Here is a 13,112-nt window from a genome sequence, read left to right on the forward strand (position 1 = left end):
CAAGCCTCAGCTCTACCCCACGCCACAGCTGGCACAGGATGCCATACAGCTCTTGTGGATAGGATTTGCAGTGCAGAATACAAATCTGGTTCCTAGGTGCTTGCTGCATCACTCTGCCAGTGTTGCTCAGTCCTGATCTACTGCGCTGCCCTGGGACTCCTTCCCAAAGAGCTGCTGAGCACTGACTGACTGCTGAAGGGTGTGTAAGTGCCACAAAGTTGAGGGGTCAACTAAGGAAGAGATGCAAAAAAAATCACTTGTCAGCTCAGTTTCCTTTTTGACACGTCAGTCTGAGCCATCTCCAAAATAGCTCAAAAGCAGCATACATGATGACATACTGCACGTGAAAGGTACTTCTTTCATTTCCCAATCCCTGACCCTTTGGCAAATCATCTCTTAACCACGAGACTCCATCACTCCCCAAAAGGGAGCAAACTAGGATTACCCTATTATAAAGGAGGGTGACACATTATAAGACCCTGCAGGGGAAGAACATATGATGTAAATAGCTAATGCATGGACGTTTGAATGGATGAATTGGAGTTATGTTTAATGCTAAGTTATATCCAAAGACCATTATAGTACCAGGAGTGCCTACACACCTCTGTCAGACATTGTGTTAAAAGTTAGATGGGAGGGAACAGTGCTCACCGTGCTTCTGTGTTCAATCTGTGGTCTCTCCAGTGCAATGGTGATGCAATTCAGGAAGATGAAGGCCAACACAACGTAGTCAAAGAGTTTGTGAGCAATGATGGTTTGGCAGAGGAGGCGAAACCTGCAAAAGAGTTCCAGTAGGTACCTGTACCTTGAGGAATGAGAGGTTAGAAGCTAGAAGCACGGAAAATTGAGTGGTTGATAATGAGTTTCTGGTATAGCAAACCCTTCCAGATTCACACTAGCACAATGAGGCCACATCTTGAAAGCTGAGGAGGGGCAGGTAATTTGGCTGTCAGAACACAACTCTGCCTGCTCTGAAAGACACAGTGCCCAGGTGTCACATGGAGCAAAGAGCTCTCCTCCATAGGCTATAACAAAATTCCCTACTCCTCAAGAGGTAATGGCACTTTGGTGAGAATGCTGTTGGCTGGGGTATGTGGGCATTTTCTTCTGGTGGGAAGACCCTCTAAGCAGGAAGAATATATCTCTAAATACGTGTGGGGGTTTTTTTGTTTTGTTTTTAGTATGTGTGTGTGTTTGTTGTTGCTGCTGTTATTTTTCTTTTCCAGCAAAAAGATTTCTAATGTTACCCTAAAGGGTATGATATTGCTGATAAGTTGGCAGTGGGACTGAAAATGGAATGGAGAGGCTGTCCTGGTACCAAGGGAGAAAATATCAGTGTTACAGAGTCATTAGTAATATATTCCTTCTCCTTTTTGGTTTAATGTCAGTATTCCCTGCCTCACTTTGCTATAAATATTTATAGTTACACAAAAGAAAAACGGGATGTTCCAAAGGGAAGGAAAAGCACAACAGGCATTTAGGATTCTCGTCCTCCCTCTCATCTGCAGAATCAAGGAAGAGAAATGTTGTTTGACTGTAGAAGGAGAAACAAGGGAGAAGAAATACATTCCTAGATGCTGAGTTCAAAGTTACAATCTAACGTCCAGCTCAGGGAAAGCAAATGGCACAGCAACAAAATCTGTCCCATCTTCTCAACCCTTTTATGGAAAAAAAATGCACAAACCTGTTTTGTGGAGAGAAGAGATATATGGACCAGTCTTCCCGTAACTCACACCAGTCTGGCTTATAGACTTCCATCATCTTCCGGATGCGAAAACACAGGCTCTGGAGGGATGCAGGAGAAGCAAGTGTCACCAGTTGACTTCTCGTTACCTAACAGAGGCACTCTTACTTCCTCATGTGATCTCCAAGTACCACTATCAGGTGTTCCTCCCCATGTGAGCTACCTGCCTTTCTTTAGCACCTGGATGAGAGAATGGACCCAAAGAACAACACGCCACTATAGAGGAGGTAGGTACTTCTTTGCCAGGTCGTGTTCACCTCTCACCTTCAGATTTCCTCCTCGCATCATTAAAAATAAAACTGCTGGTCTCCTATCTACAGTTGGATGTTGCCCATAATAGGATCACTGGCTCTATTACATGAGTATGATGTTTCCTCAACACCTCAGCTGAATAAGAGGCAGGGACAGAATGGTCTTCTGCTGGCACTTGGACTCAGAGTTGATTTAATTTCATACACACTGTCTTCCACCCTTCGATATGCTCACAGATTAGGTATGGTGGTCTCCCGGGCTGGCACAGAAAAACACACTTGCCTTGTCTCTTATGCATCTATTTCCAAAGCAAAGCTCTTCCTTTTCACAAAGCCTGACCTTTTCTAACCTGTGACAATCACTGGCTGCAGTGCCCTGAAATAACAGCCCTCAAATGCCTGTGCATCATCTCTACTCTCTTCCCACCATCTATCTGCACGACTGCCTTGTGAGCAGCCTGACGATGTGGTGTGGGCTGTCTGGACCCACCTACATTCAGAGACATTCTCCACCTGTACTTATAGCACTTCTGCAAGCTCTCCCATCCATATGGCAGGGAGACTGAAACTTGAGGACGGAGTTGGGGTTTCCTACAGCACTGCATTGTAACCCCAGGTTCCCCACACCAAGTACTCACATAGTCTATCTCTTCATCATCCTCTCCCCGTTCCTTGCGGTTGTTCATTTTGGGGAAGATCTCTTTCGCAATACTGGGCATTTTGCCATTGCAGTCTTGATGCTCACTGCCCCCTGACGTTGTCCCTGGCCTACAGGTCCCTTTGTGGCCAGATGGGATGGAGGCCAACTCTAGCAGGTCGCAGGAGCCTTTGTTGTCCAGAGAAAGCGTCCGGCGGTGGTGAAACACTCTCTCTGTTCCATCCAGCTCCCTATCTCCTGTCCTGTGCCTCTCCCCAGACAGGAGGGACTCATGCTCGGCAGAGGGAGGTTTGTGCTTCAGGCTGTGTCCTCGGGCCAGGCTGTTCCAGCTGGAACGACGGCTCCCCCAGGCCCCGCTGCGGCCCCAGGCACCATAGTGGGAACTGCGAGAGCTGGACTGTAAGAGAGTGGGTTGGGACTCAGCCACACAGAATTATGGAGGGAAGGCACTGCTTTGTGGCAGACATCAGATACCCTCCAGGGGTCCTAAGCCATGTGCACCCTTTTTTACCCCTCAAAGAAGATGCATAGTGGGGATGTAGCTGTAATTGCTATAAATCTAACAACAAATTAATAATAAGCTAGCAGGGGTGTTGGCTGTGATCACTTTATAGCAGCATCTGTGTGCAAGGCACTTAAAGGGAAGGTAAATAAGGCTAGATGCCTGATGTTGTTACTTATATCAGCACAGAACAAGAATAAAGATTTCCAAAAATCTGATTGGCAGCATTTTACGCAGCCCTAGGGTAAAGAATAACACAAGGTACAGGGAGATGGATAATCTGACACAATACCTTTGAGCACAGTCTTCATAAAAAGAAGAAATGAGAGAAACAGGCTTGTTGGTTACAGTCTAGTTCAACAACATCAGCAAGTTATCATGTAGTACGTGGCTGTCAGCTCTCCCTTTTTAGAAATAACAGGGGCATGAATGCTTCTACTATCAATGCACTTCCTTCAAAACCCATGTGTGGTAGTGCGTAGGGGTCACAGAAGCTTACGTTACAAGGTGGACAAGTTTGAGATGTGTTGACTGGACAGCTAGCAGTGCTTGGAGAAGGACTGGGGGACAGCAGGACCTGATATGAGTAAGCTCCAAGCCAAGATTTCTCTATTCATTGTAACAAAAGCTTCCAGAAAATGCATCCACTATGAGACTCTGAAGTTTTGGCAGCACCTAGACCTTTCTATGCTCTCAGCTCGCTTTGGGCATGACTTTTTGTACTGGGCAAGAGGACAAAACATAGAATCACAGAATCATAGAATTCTGGAATCCTTATAGATGTAAGGGATATTTAAAGGTCATCTAGACCAACTATGTTGCAATGAATGGGGACATCCATAGCTAGATCAGGTTGTCTACAACCTGGCTAGCCTAGCCTTGAAAGTCTCCAAGGGCAGGGCATCCACAATGTCTCTGGGCAACCTGTTCCTGTGCCTCACCACCCTCACTGTAAAAGACTTTTTCTTTATATCTAACCTAAATCTCCTGTATTTTAGTTTGAAACCATTTCGCCTTGTCCTATCACAACAAACCCTATGAAAGAGTCTGTTCCCTTCTTTCCTGGTGCTCTCCTTTAGACACATCCACAGCTAGATCAGGTTGCCCAGAGCCTGGTCTCCCTAAAAGAAAAACTCTGTCCCCATGGTGTTCCCCATCTCTCCCCAGAAGAATATAAAAGCTGTAACCTACATTCAATGGAATACTGATCAATAACCTGCAAATATAGGTCAATAAGGTCAATAGATCACTCAGAGCAGTGGCACAGGCTGCCCAGAGACCTTCTGGATGCCTCATCCCTGAAGGTGTTTAAGGCCAGATTGGATGGGGTCCTGGGCAATCTAATCTAGTGGCTGGTAACCTGCCCATGGCAAGGGGGTTGGAACTGGATGATCTTTGAGGTCCTTTTCAACCCGAGCCATTCTATGATTGACTGATTGATCTAATCTGGAAATACAGATGAATTATATGAACTGGCTTCCTATGGGCAGGCAATGAGGTTGTGTTACAAGCCTATAGCAGCAATGCAGTTCTTCATAGTAATCCAACAGATGATGAGAGAAAGGCCCTTGAACTCCAAAAGAAGGATATGACACATGTTCCTACTCAGTCACTCACCAAGGATCGCTGATCATACGTCATTCTCCCCAGGGACATCACACTGCTCTTCCGGGAGCCAATAGCAACACGGATCTGGTCAGGCTGCAGGGAGTTGCGTGAGGAGTTGGAAACTCCCCCAGCAGCCACTGGGGCATTGGAAGAGGGCAAGGATGGGTCCAAGTGGCCATTTGGTGTCACAGAAATTGCACAAAGCTTGGGATCTGGGTGGAAAGATGGAAAAAGAGGGAAAATGAAGGAGGTTGGTTCCTCAGCACCCAGTGATTGTTTCAACATCCAAATTGTTAAGCATGTTAGCAGCTTAACAGCGTGTTAACTGTTTAGCATCAGTCAGCATTCATTTCTTTTGATTTAGAGTGTTATGGCAAAAGTAGTGCAATCTAGCAAGACTTTGAAATGTTCTCTTCATTCTCCAAAACTGGCAGTGGCTCTCCTTGAGGCTAGATGGTTGAGTAGAGTGCTGGTCAGGAAGAAAGGCAGAACAGAACAGCCTGTCCTATGCTGGGCCTCTTCAAATGACTGCTCATTGACCTTGAAGATTCAGGGCAGCTTCGAGGGCTGTGTTTGCTGCTGTGAAAAACCACTGACATTTGTCAAGATGGATGGAGAGGGTGGGATGCTGGCTTTTAACACCTGAAGGGACTGGAGCAATCATTTTTGTTTGACCTATTGCATAATGAAGGTCACATACCATTGCCTGCACTCAGCATCACTGTTGTGAGTACACCAACAGACTCCACAACCTTTCTTCTTTCTGCCCTTCTAGGATTTTAGCTGCCTACATTCAAGATAAGCCCTGGCACAGCGTAGCTATTCAATCCAGGATCATACTGCTGTGAAAAAAAAGCTAAATTGTGAGAATAGGCTGTGACAAGCAAACCTGGAGCCTCTGATCCTCAACACAGAAGATACATTCAAGCTCAGACCCATGCCTATGATCCTTGCCTGGGTTATGCTGTGAATATGCTTCCGCCCGTCCTTACACCTTATGGATGCTGACCTTGTCTTGCTGATTGAGCTTGTTGGCTCCCTGTTGACTTGCATGGCAGACTGTGAACCACTATTAGAACCTGGATACCATCAGCAAACGTGCCCTGCTCACGTGTGCAAGTCCTATGCCTTTGTTGGTGTGGTCCATGTCCTGCCAGCTTGGATGCTTCCCCCCGCTCCCGACTCACTATTCATACTCTTGCTGCTCCCTGCCACCAAGTCCTGCCTGAAGTATAATACCTTTTGCAGGAAGACCTGCAGTCTTCAAGGGGTGGAAACCTTACCCGGCAGCTTGTGGGCAGACTGTTTCAAGAGTTAATTATCCTTCCTTAAAAATATGTGGCTTTTTGCAGTCTGAGTTTGTCTAGCTTCAGCTTCCAACCTTTACAATCTCATTATGCTTTTTTCTGCTCAATTAAAGAGCCATCTACCATCAAAAATCTCTCCTTATGGCCGGCATTTACAGAGTATGTGATCAAGTTACTTCTCCAGTTTCTCTAAGCTTCATTAGCCTCACACTATGAGGCAGGGCTTCCAGATTTGCCTGAGTCCTTTTTAATGTGTTGGTATCCCCTCTCCAAATGGGGCCTCCAGATTTGGACACAGTGTTCCTGAAATGGTGCCCCCAAAGCTGAGCAGGAGTGCCATCTTCTCACTCCTCTTTGCTGTTTTTAGGCATTCAAAAACTGCTCCCTTTAGCTGTCACTTTTTCTCAGGATGCCAGTGCAGCTCCAAAATTTCCACATGTAACACCACAAACATTAAGTTCAAAATGAAAGTAAGTTCTGCCTTGGAGGTGGGAGCCAATTTTCTGCCAAATCTGCTTTCAGACTTCCCACTAAGCAGCAATGGGATGTGAGCAAATGAGATAGTTTGAGCTATCATACCTGAGCCTTCCTGGACCTCTTGGAACTGATCTAACTCCTCCACGTTTGACGAACTCTGATCTTCCTCTGAGTATGATCGGTTGGCATCACCCTGTAATAATCAAATCAAGAAGGTAGGAACTCAAACAGAAAAGGCCACTTTTTCTTGTATTTTGTTGTTGCCAATCTTCCTTGGCAGCCATGCGTTACCATGACCACTGGGGAGTCTAGTGTGACCTGTGACGGCTGAGATCCTGCATTCTTGCTTTAGGAGATGGAAAGGACTCACCTTAGCTGATGCAGCATGGGATGGAAATTGTGAATTACCTTCTGGAGGGTTTGTCTCTTTCACTGCAAGGATTAATACCGTCATCTGTTTTTTTAAAGAACTCCACCCTGAACTTAAGAAGGAGAACAGCAGAGGTGTGATACTTTGGGAGTTCTTCACTCCAGTACCTGCCAAGTATCTCAGAGGTCCCTTTTAAGTACCTCTCTTCCTCCTCTCCATAGGAGTAGCATTGTTGATGACTTACCTCAGCCTGGAACCCCTCCACGAGGATGGCAACCAGCAGATTGAAGAGCACGTAATTGCCAAATGTCATAAGAGCCACAAAGTAAAGGGATGCCCATGGTGATGTGGAGGCCATGCCATTATAGAGCACAACATTCCAGTCCTCCTGGGTTAATATCTGCAACCAGAAGCAGAAATGATGTAAACATGAAGGAAGAACACAAACAGTATTCCCAAAAAGGACACTGGAAGCATACACTTTAGAACACATTAGGCTTTTTAACCTCCCCATAATCACACAGCTACTACCCATTGCTATTGTCCAGTATGCTGATACTGCCCCAGTAATGCTAGCTGAACAAAAAAAAACAAGAACAAATATGAGGGCAGCCATGTTATAGGTGACAGTGTTAAACACAGGTGTTGTCCCAACAGAAGTGACCTTTGCAAACTTCCTATTAGGAAGGAAGGAGCCCCTCTGTCTGAGAGATACCAGTCACCACGTTACAATATACAATTGCTCTTCCTTTGATGTCACATACTGAAGCCTTCAGTGCCATTAGAAATTAATGAATAATCCACAATGAGAAAAAAAACTCATGATCCTGGTGATTGCTTTTTCCACCCATGAAGAACAAAGTGAGCTCACCTGGAAGACAGTGACAATGGCCCACAGCAGGGAGTCAAAATTTTTCCGATCAGGAACTGTATCACCTGTATCCGTCCTCAGGCTGAACTTGCAACCAAAGATATGCATTCCCAAGATACTGTTGGAATAGGAATTGGTGCCAAATTTAAATATCTCTGCCATCACAATAAACTTGTCAGAGTGACACTCCATGGCAATTAATCATAGAATTATTTGAGATGGAAGAGACCCTTAAAGGCCATCTAGCCCAAATCCCCTGCAATGAACAGGGACATCTACAGCTGATCAGGTTTCTCAGAGCCCTTACAACCTGACCTTGGATGTCTCCAGTGATGGGGCATCCACCACCACGCTAGGCAACATGTACCAGTGCTTCACCAACATTATAAAAAAAAAACATTTTCCTCATACCCAGTCTAAATCTCCCATCTTTTAGTTTGAAAGCAATTCCCCTTGTCCTATCCCAACAGTCCTTGCTAAAGAGTGTATCTCGTTCTTTCTTGTAGGCCCTTCTTTCTTACATAGCACACAGGTGCTAGAACAACACAGACCACTAGACTTATCCATAAAGAAAGAGCTTTGTGTTGCAACCCTTTAGCTTATCACAACTTCCTCACTTCTCATCTGCACTGCCTCAGAGCCCACTTAATGCCTTCAGACCTGCTTTCTCTATCATTCTCATTTGCTCTCATTTGTCTTCATCTCCCTACTAGTGCATCCATAAAGTCTGACAAATTTTCTTGGGTGCTTCCTGTGACCCTTCCACCAAATAGCTTCCAGGCTGAGCTCTTCCTGCAGATACTACTGATTGCCAAGAGACATCACCTGTCCTGCAATGGGACATTACGTTCAGCACACACATTTGGTGGCAGCATTTCTCTACCTCACCATAACAAGTCTTCAGCTACTGAAACCAATTTAGGAGAACAAGAGCCTCAAGCTCTTGAGCAAATGTCTGCCAATGATCCCCAAGCCTAGAGCCATAAACAAGATGAACCACGTGTTCACGCACTGATGTTCATAGCAATATGAATTGTGCAGTGCCTCCTCAAAACACTACAAGGCAACTGCCTCCTCACCTGAAAATGAAGATGAAAAGCATGAGAAGCATGCAGAAGGTGGCTACGTTGTCCATAGTCTTCATCAGCACCACAAGCTGGCGACGCAATGCAGGCATGAAACGTACCAATTTCAGCACACGCAGGAGACGGAATGTCCTCAGCACTGAGAGGCCCCCATCTGACTGACCAATGATCTCCCAGATGCTATGGCCAAGAGAGACCCAGAGAGCAAGAGGAACAAAATGAAGAAGAAGTGAACAAACAGCAGGGAGAAAATAACAATTCTGATCCAAATTATCAGCCCAGCATTGGCAGCATGTGTATGGAGGTCAGAGGGAAAATTTGTTTGAACAACATATAATTAGAAATATATACTAGAGGTTTGCACTTCTACTTTCTTGAAGCAGGAATGAGGGAAGGATTTCAGAACTAAGACCCAGCAAGACAGGTCCTTCCACCGCACATTAAATTTCTGTAATATCCTTCATTTGTGTAGTCTGAAAAATATTTTGCAACTAGTATTTGTTGTGGACTTGCAAGACAATCATGATGGCTTCCATCCAACATAAGTGAAAAGTGAGGGACAGAAGTGCTCAGGATTGTCAAAAGTATTGGGAATATGGTCTCTCAATCCTTCGCCTTATGTATCAGCTCATGCCCTTATTTTTCTGTTAAAGCTGCTAACTTTTTTTTTTAAAAGGCACATGAAAACATGCAAACTTTGTGATGCTCTCCTCTATATGTATTTCAGTTGATACCCAAGACCCTTATCACCTGATGATGACGATGATACTGTCAAAAATATTGTAGGGGTTGCGGAGGTAATCAAAGAGGCCAAAAGCAGCAAGTTTCAGGATCATCTCCAGGGCAAACATGCTTGTAAAGACAACGTTGCTGATCTCCAAGATGTTGGTCAGTTCCTCTGGCTGGGGAGAAGGCAAATTCAGAGTCAGAACTGAAAGAGCCCTGAAACTGTGGTAAATAAAATGCCAACATTCCCATGGGACAGGCTCAGTAGTGAATTGTGAAGAACCATCGGTGAGATAGAAATGAGGCTGGGCAGAGTCGCCTTTCTGCTCCAATTCCTTCCTACATTTACTACCCTTATCACAGATTATGTCCCTAACAAATTAGTTTGCAGCAGTCAGGGAACTACACAGCCATTCACATGAACCAACTTCTTCCACATCCTATTCTAAGCATTGCAGCACTGGTTAAAGGCTGTGTCACTGCGTGCAAAGAACTTCAGTATTTTTAAAGCAGGGCAAAAGTGGCTGATCTGTAGTTGGTCTCTTCCATCAAAGCTTTCCGTATACTTGGCACAATTGTTTTTTTGAAATTTTGAAAACAATTGAATGTCAGAACACAGTTTCCCATTCTCCTCTAAACCTCACTGTCCCTTTTCCACTGTTTTTTTTTTTCCTTTTCTTTCCTCATTTTCTCTCCCCTAGCTCCTCACTAAATCCTTGATATGTATTAGTTTCCTGGTCTTGTTTCAATAATTACCAAAGTGCATATCAAACTCTATGAGTAAAGTAATAGCAAGGCCGACAGTGCTAACACCTACCTATAAGGGATAGGAACAGCAAGACAACATGAGAAAAAGAGAGTGTAAGAGGAGAAAAACAGATGTACATGATGGAAATCTTCAGAGATGACACAAAATTACTGTGTTGAAAAAAGAGAAAGGAAAAGAAAAAACAAAACAAAACAAAAACACATAACCTGTCCCTGCCCCAGGTATTTTCTTCTGATGGATCTCTGACACATCTTTCAGCCCTTGTGAAATAGTCTCCTCCAGCAGAGAATGATGTGTTTGTGCATAAGGGAGAAAGTGTTTTAATGACTCCATCAATGAAACAAGTCTGAGCAAATTAAATTAGCCCTTCTTTTGTTTTCTGAATTAATGACTTTTTCTACACTGTGTGCAGCCCTGGAAACTTCCCTGACAAGGTTGGCAAAGGATCTACAACGTTTCCTCAGGAATGGTGAAATGCTGTTTTAGAAGGAGACAGAGGCTGCATCGATGTCATTCGTGAGGAATGCCAGGTTGTTGCTATCCTGCTGTGTGAAATAAAGGCATTCCCTGTGCTGAATTTGGGATAGAAGAAGCACCTCTCAGCAAAAGTCGAGGTCTGAACTTCTCCTGAGAGCTCCTCTGGTCCAATTTTCCATGTTTACCTTGGGGCAGGTCTTTCACACCCCATAGAAGGTTACATATTTGATGTTAACCTACAGTGCCACTGAACCCAAGATTCATGCCTCTGTGGTAGCAAACAGAAGTCTCTCTCTGGTTTGTTATCATAAGATCATAGAATCATTAAGGTTGGAAAGACCATTAAGATCATCTAGTCCTACTATCAACCCATGCCTGGGACTGCTTTAGACCATGTCACTGAGTGCAACATCTACACTTCTCCATGCCAAAATCATGGCCAAAGACTGATCTCTTTCTTCACAGTGATCTGAGCTATGCCTGGACATCAGGACAATGTTTTAATCATCACCTTCTGGTTTGGGATCTGAACCTCCCCCTAAATCTCGAGATTGCTCAGGGAGGACCCCCCAGAACCCTAAATCTGTTTGTTCTTCTTCCATATGAATAAGTAGATTGGAAGGTGCTTCTCACAGTGATGTTGTGTCTACCCTGCGTTCATTGGTAATTTCATGCATTCTTCAGTGCAGGTTTAATTGAAAAATTCAATTTCTTTTAAAAAAAAAAAAAAGGAGATAGCTCAATTTATACCAATAATTACATTTGAATAACAAAACCATCATGAAAATGAAGAAGAGAGGAGGGGAGATAAGAATTATGAGAGAGGAAGAATGAACAAGTGCACAAGGGAAGGGAGAGATGAAGATCACTTTACCGAGAGCCAGGCAGTAATGACACCAGCTGGGAACATGAGGCCCATATGCTAAGCAGAGATGCCAATTTCAGCCTGATTATGTCGGTGAGAATGAGGAATGCGAAAAAGCAACAGGCTATAATGGTGGATTATCCTTCTCTGCTGTCCATGCTTTCTCTCCTGTGCTGTCGTAGGGAGCAATTGATGTTTGAAAAGCCATGCTTGCATCTCACTTACGGAAAAGGTCACCTGTTCTCCCGTCTCTCCTTCCCTCCCTGACATCTGTTTCTCTAGTCGAGCCTCCACCTGTTAATCTTTCTTCTAATGGGCTATCAATCAGACCCAGAAAAGCATCCTTCTTAGATAGAGGAGCAGGAAGAACAGGGCAGGGAAAGAAAGGAAAGAGAGACACAGGCAGCAAAAAGAAACTGCAAAATGAGAAGGAAAAAAAAAAATAACATAATGGGTTCCAAAAAGAAGTAAAGAAGACACTGTTAAAAACGTAGTAGGAAAGAAATACCAGCTAGGGAGGGAAGAGAAACACAAAAGAAAGGCACTCAGGAAAAAGAAGGGAAAAAGAGAGAAGAGCCAGCTGGAGAGGCACAAGGCAACACACGCACAGGCGACAGGCAGATCCTGCACTGCAGCCATTTCTAGAGATACAGATAAAGAGGCAGAGTGAAAAAGCCATCAGCTAGGAGCTGGGGCTGCTGTTGGCAGGGCAGGGGCTGTGTTCTGCACAGGTATGCTTTCACATCTAGGTCAGCGTGGTCAAGAATGACAGTGGATGCTGCTGAAGTGGGAGACTCTGGCCGGAGAAATGTGAACTTGGTGAAGAGGGCAATTGGACAAGAAAAAAAACAGGAGAAAAATGTAATTATCTGACAGCAGCCAGAAAGGTGTACGTTATGGGAAAGGCTGAGAACATGCAGACCGCCCTGCAGGAGTTTATTCTAACCAGGAATAAATTGGCAACTCTCCTAAAAACAAAAGAGTAATTGATGTGATCTATGTAAACCAGCCCTACCAAACTCCACCTGCATTGTCACTCCCTTTGAGAACACGAGAGAGAAAAATACATACACAGGTCTCCCCATTCTGTCCATTTTTGACAATCAGAAGACTCACATAAATCAGCTATGAAACATACTGGCTAGCTTTTACTTTCTCTACCATCACCCCACAACCAGATAGGATTTCGTAATATTTTGTTATTCCCCAGTTTTACAAGACTGAAGTGATGTGGCTTCATCCAGCACCCTGGAGAGACTGTTCCATCATTTACTAAATGTCAGCATGATGAGCTGGCTTGGACACTTGCTGAATGTTTCTGACAAGCAGCAAATAGCAAAAAGAGAAGCAATAAGTGTAAAATATGAAGTAGTGGATCCAATAAATGCTGGTATAAAGGGAA

At 44.4% G+C, this 13,112-nt stretch overlaps 1 protein-coding gene across 2 annotated transcripts in view; it reads right to left on the minus strand.

Annotated features, from left to right (window-relative positions):
• The window catches only part of CACNA1I (calcium voltage-gated channel subunit alpha1 I), a 151,131-nt gene that overhangs the window by 24,321 nt on the left and 113,698 nt on the right, over nt 1–13,112 (minus strand). For both annotated transcript variants that reach the window (XM_031554341.2, XM_085226112.1), the window contains exons 10-18: nt 9,624–9,775; nt 8,868–9,053; nt 7,789–7,906; nt 7,162–7,317; nt 6,650–6,740; nt 4,773–4,975; nt 2,634–3,050; nt 1,685–1,785; nt 652–775 (exon numbers count right to left, since the gene is read on the minus strand). In XM_031554341.2, the coding sequence (XP_031410201.2) occupies nt 652–775; nt 1,685–1,785; nt 2,634–3,050; nt 4,773–4,975; nt 6,650–6,740; nt 7,162–7,317; nt 7,789–7,906; nt 8,868–9,053; nt 9,624–9,775 (1,548 nt within the window). The remainder of the gene's footprint in view (nt 1–651; nt 776–1,684; nt 1,786–2,633; nt 3,051–4,772; nt 4,976–6,649; nt 6,741–7,161; nt 7,318–7,788; nt 7,907–8,867; nt 9,054–9,623; nt 9,776–13,112) is intronic.

This window comes from Meleagris gallopavo, chromosome 1, assembly GCF_905368555.1.
Source record: "Meleagris gallopavo chromosome 1, MGAL_WU_HG_1.1, whole genome shotgun sequence".
Lineage (NCBI taxonomy): Eukaryota > Metazoa > Chordata > Aves > Galliformes > Phasianidae > Meleagris > Meleagris gallopavo.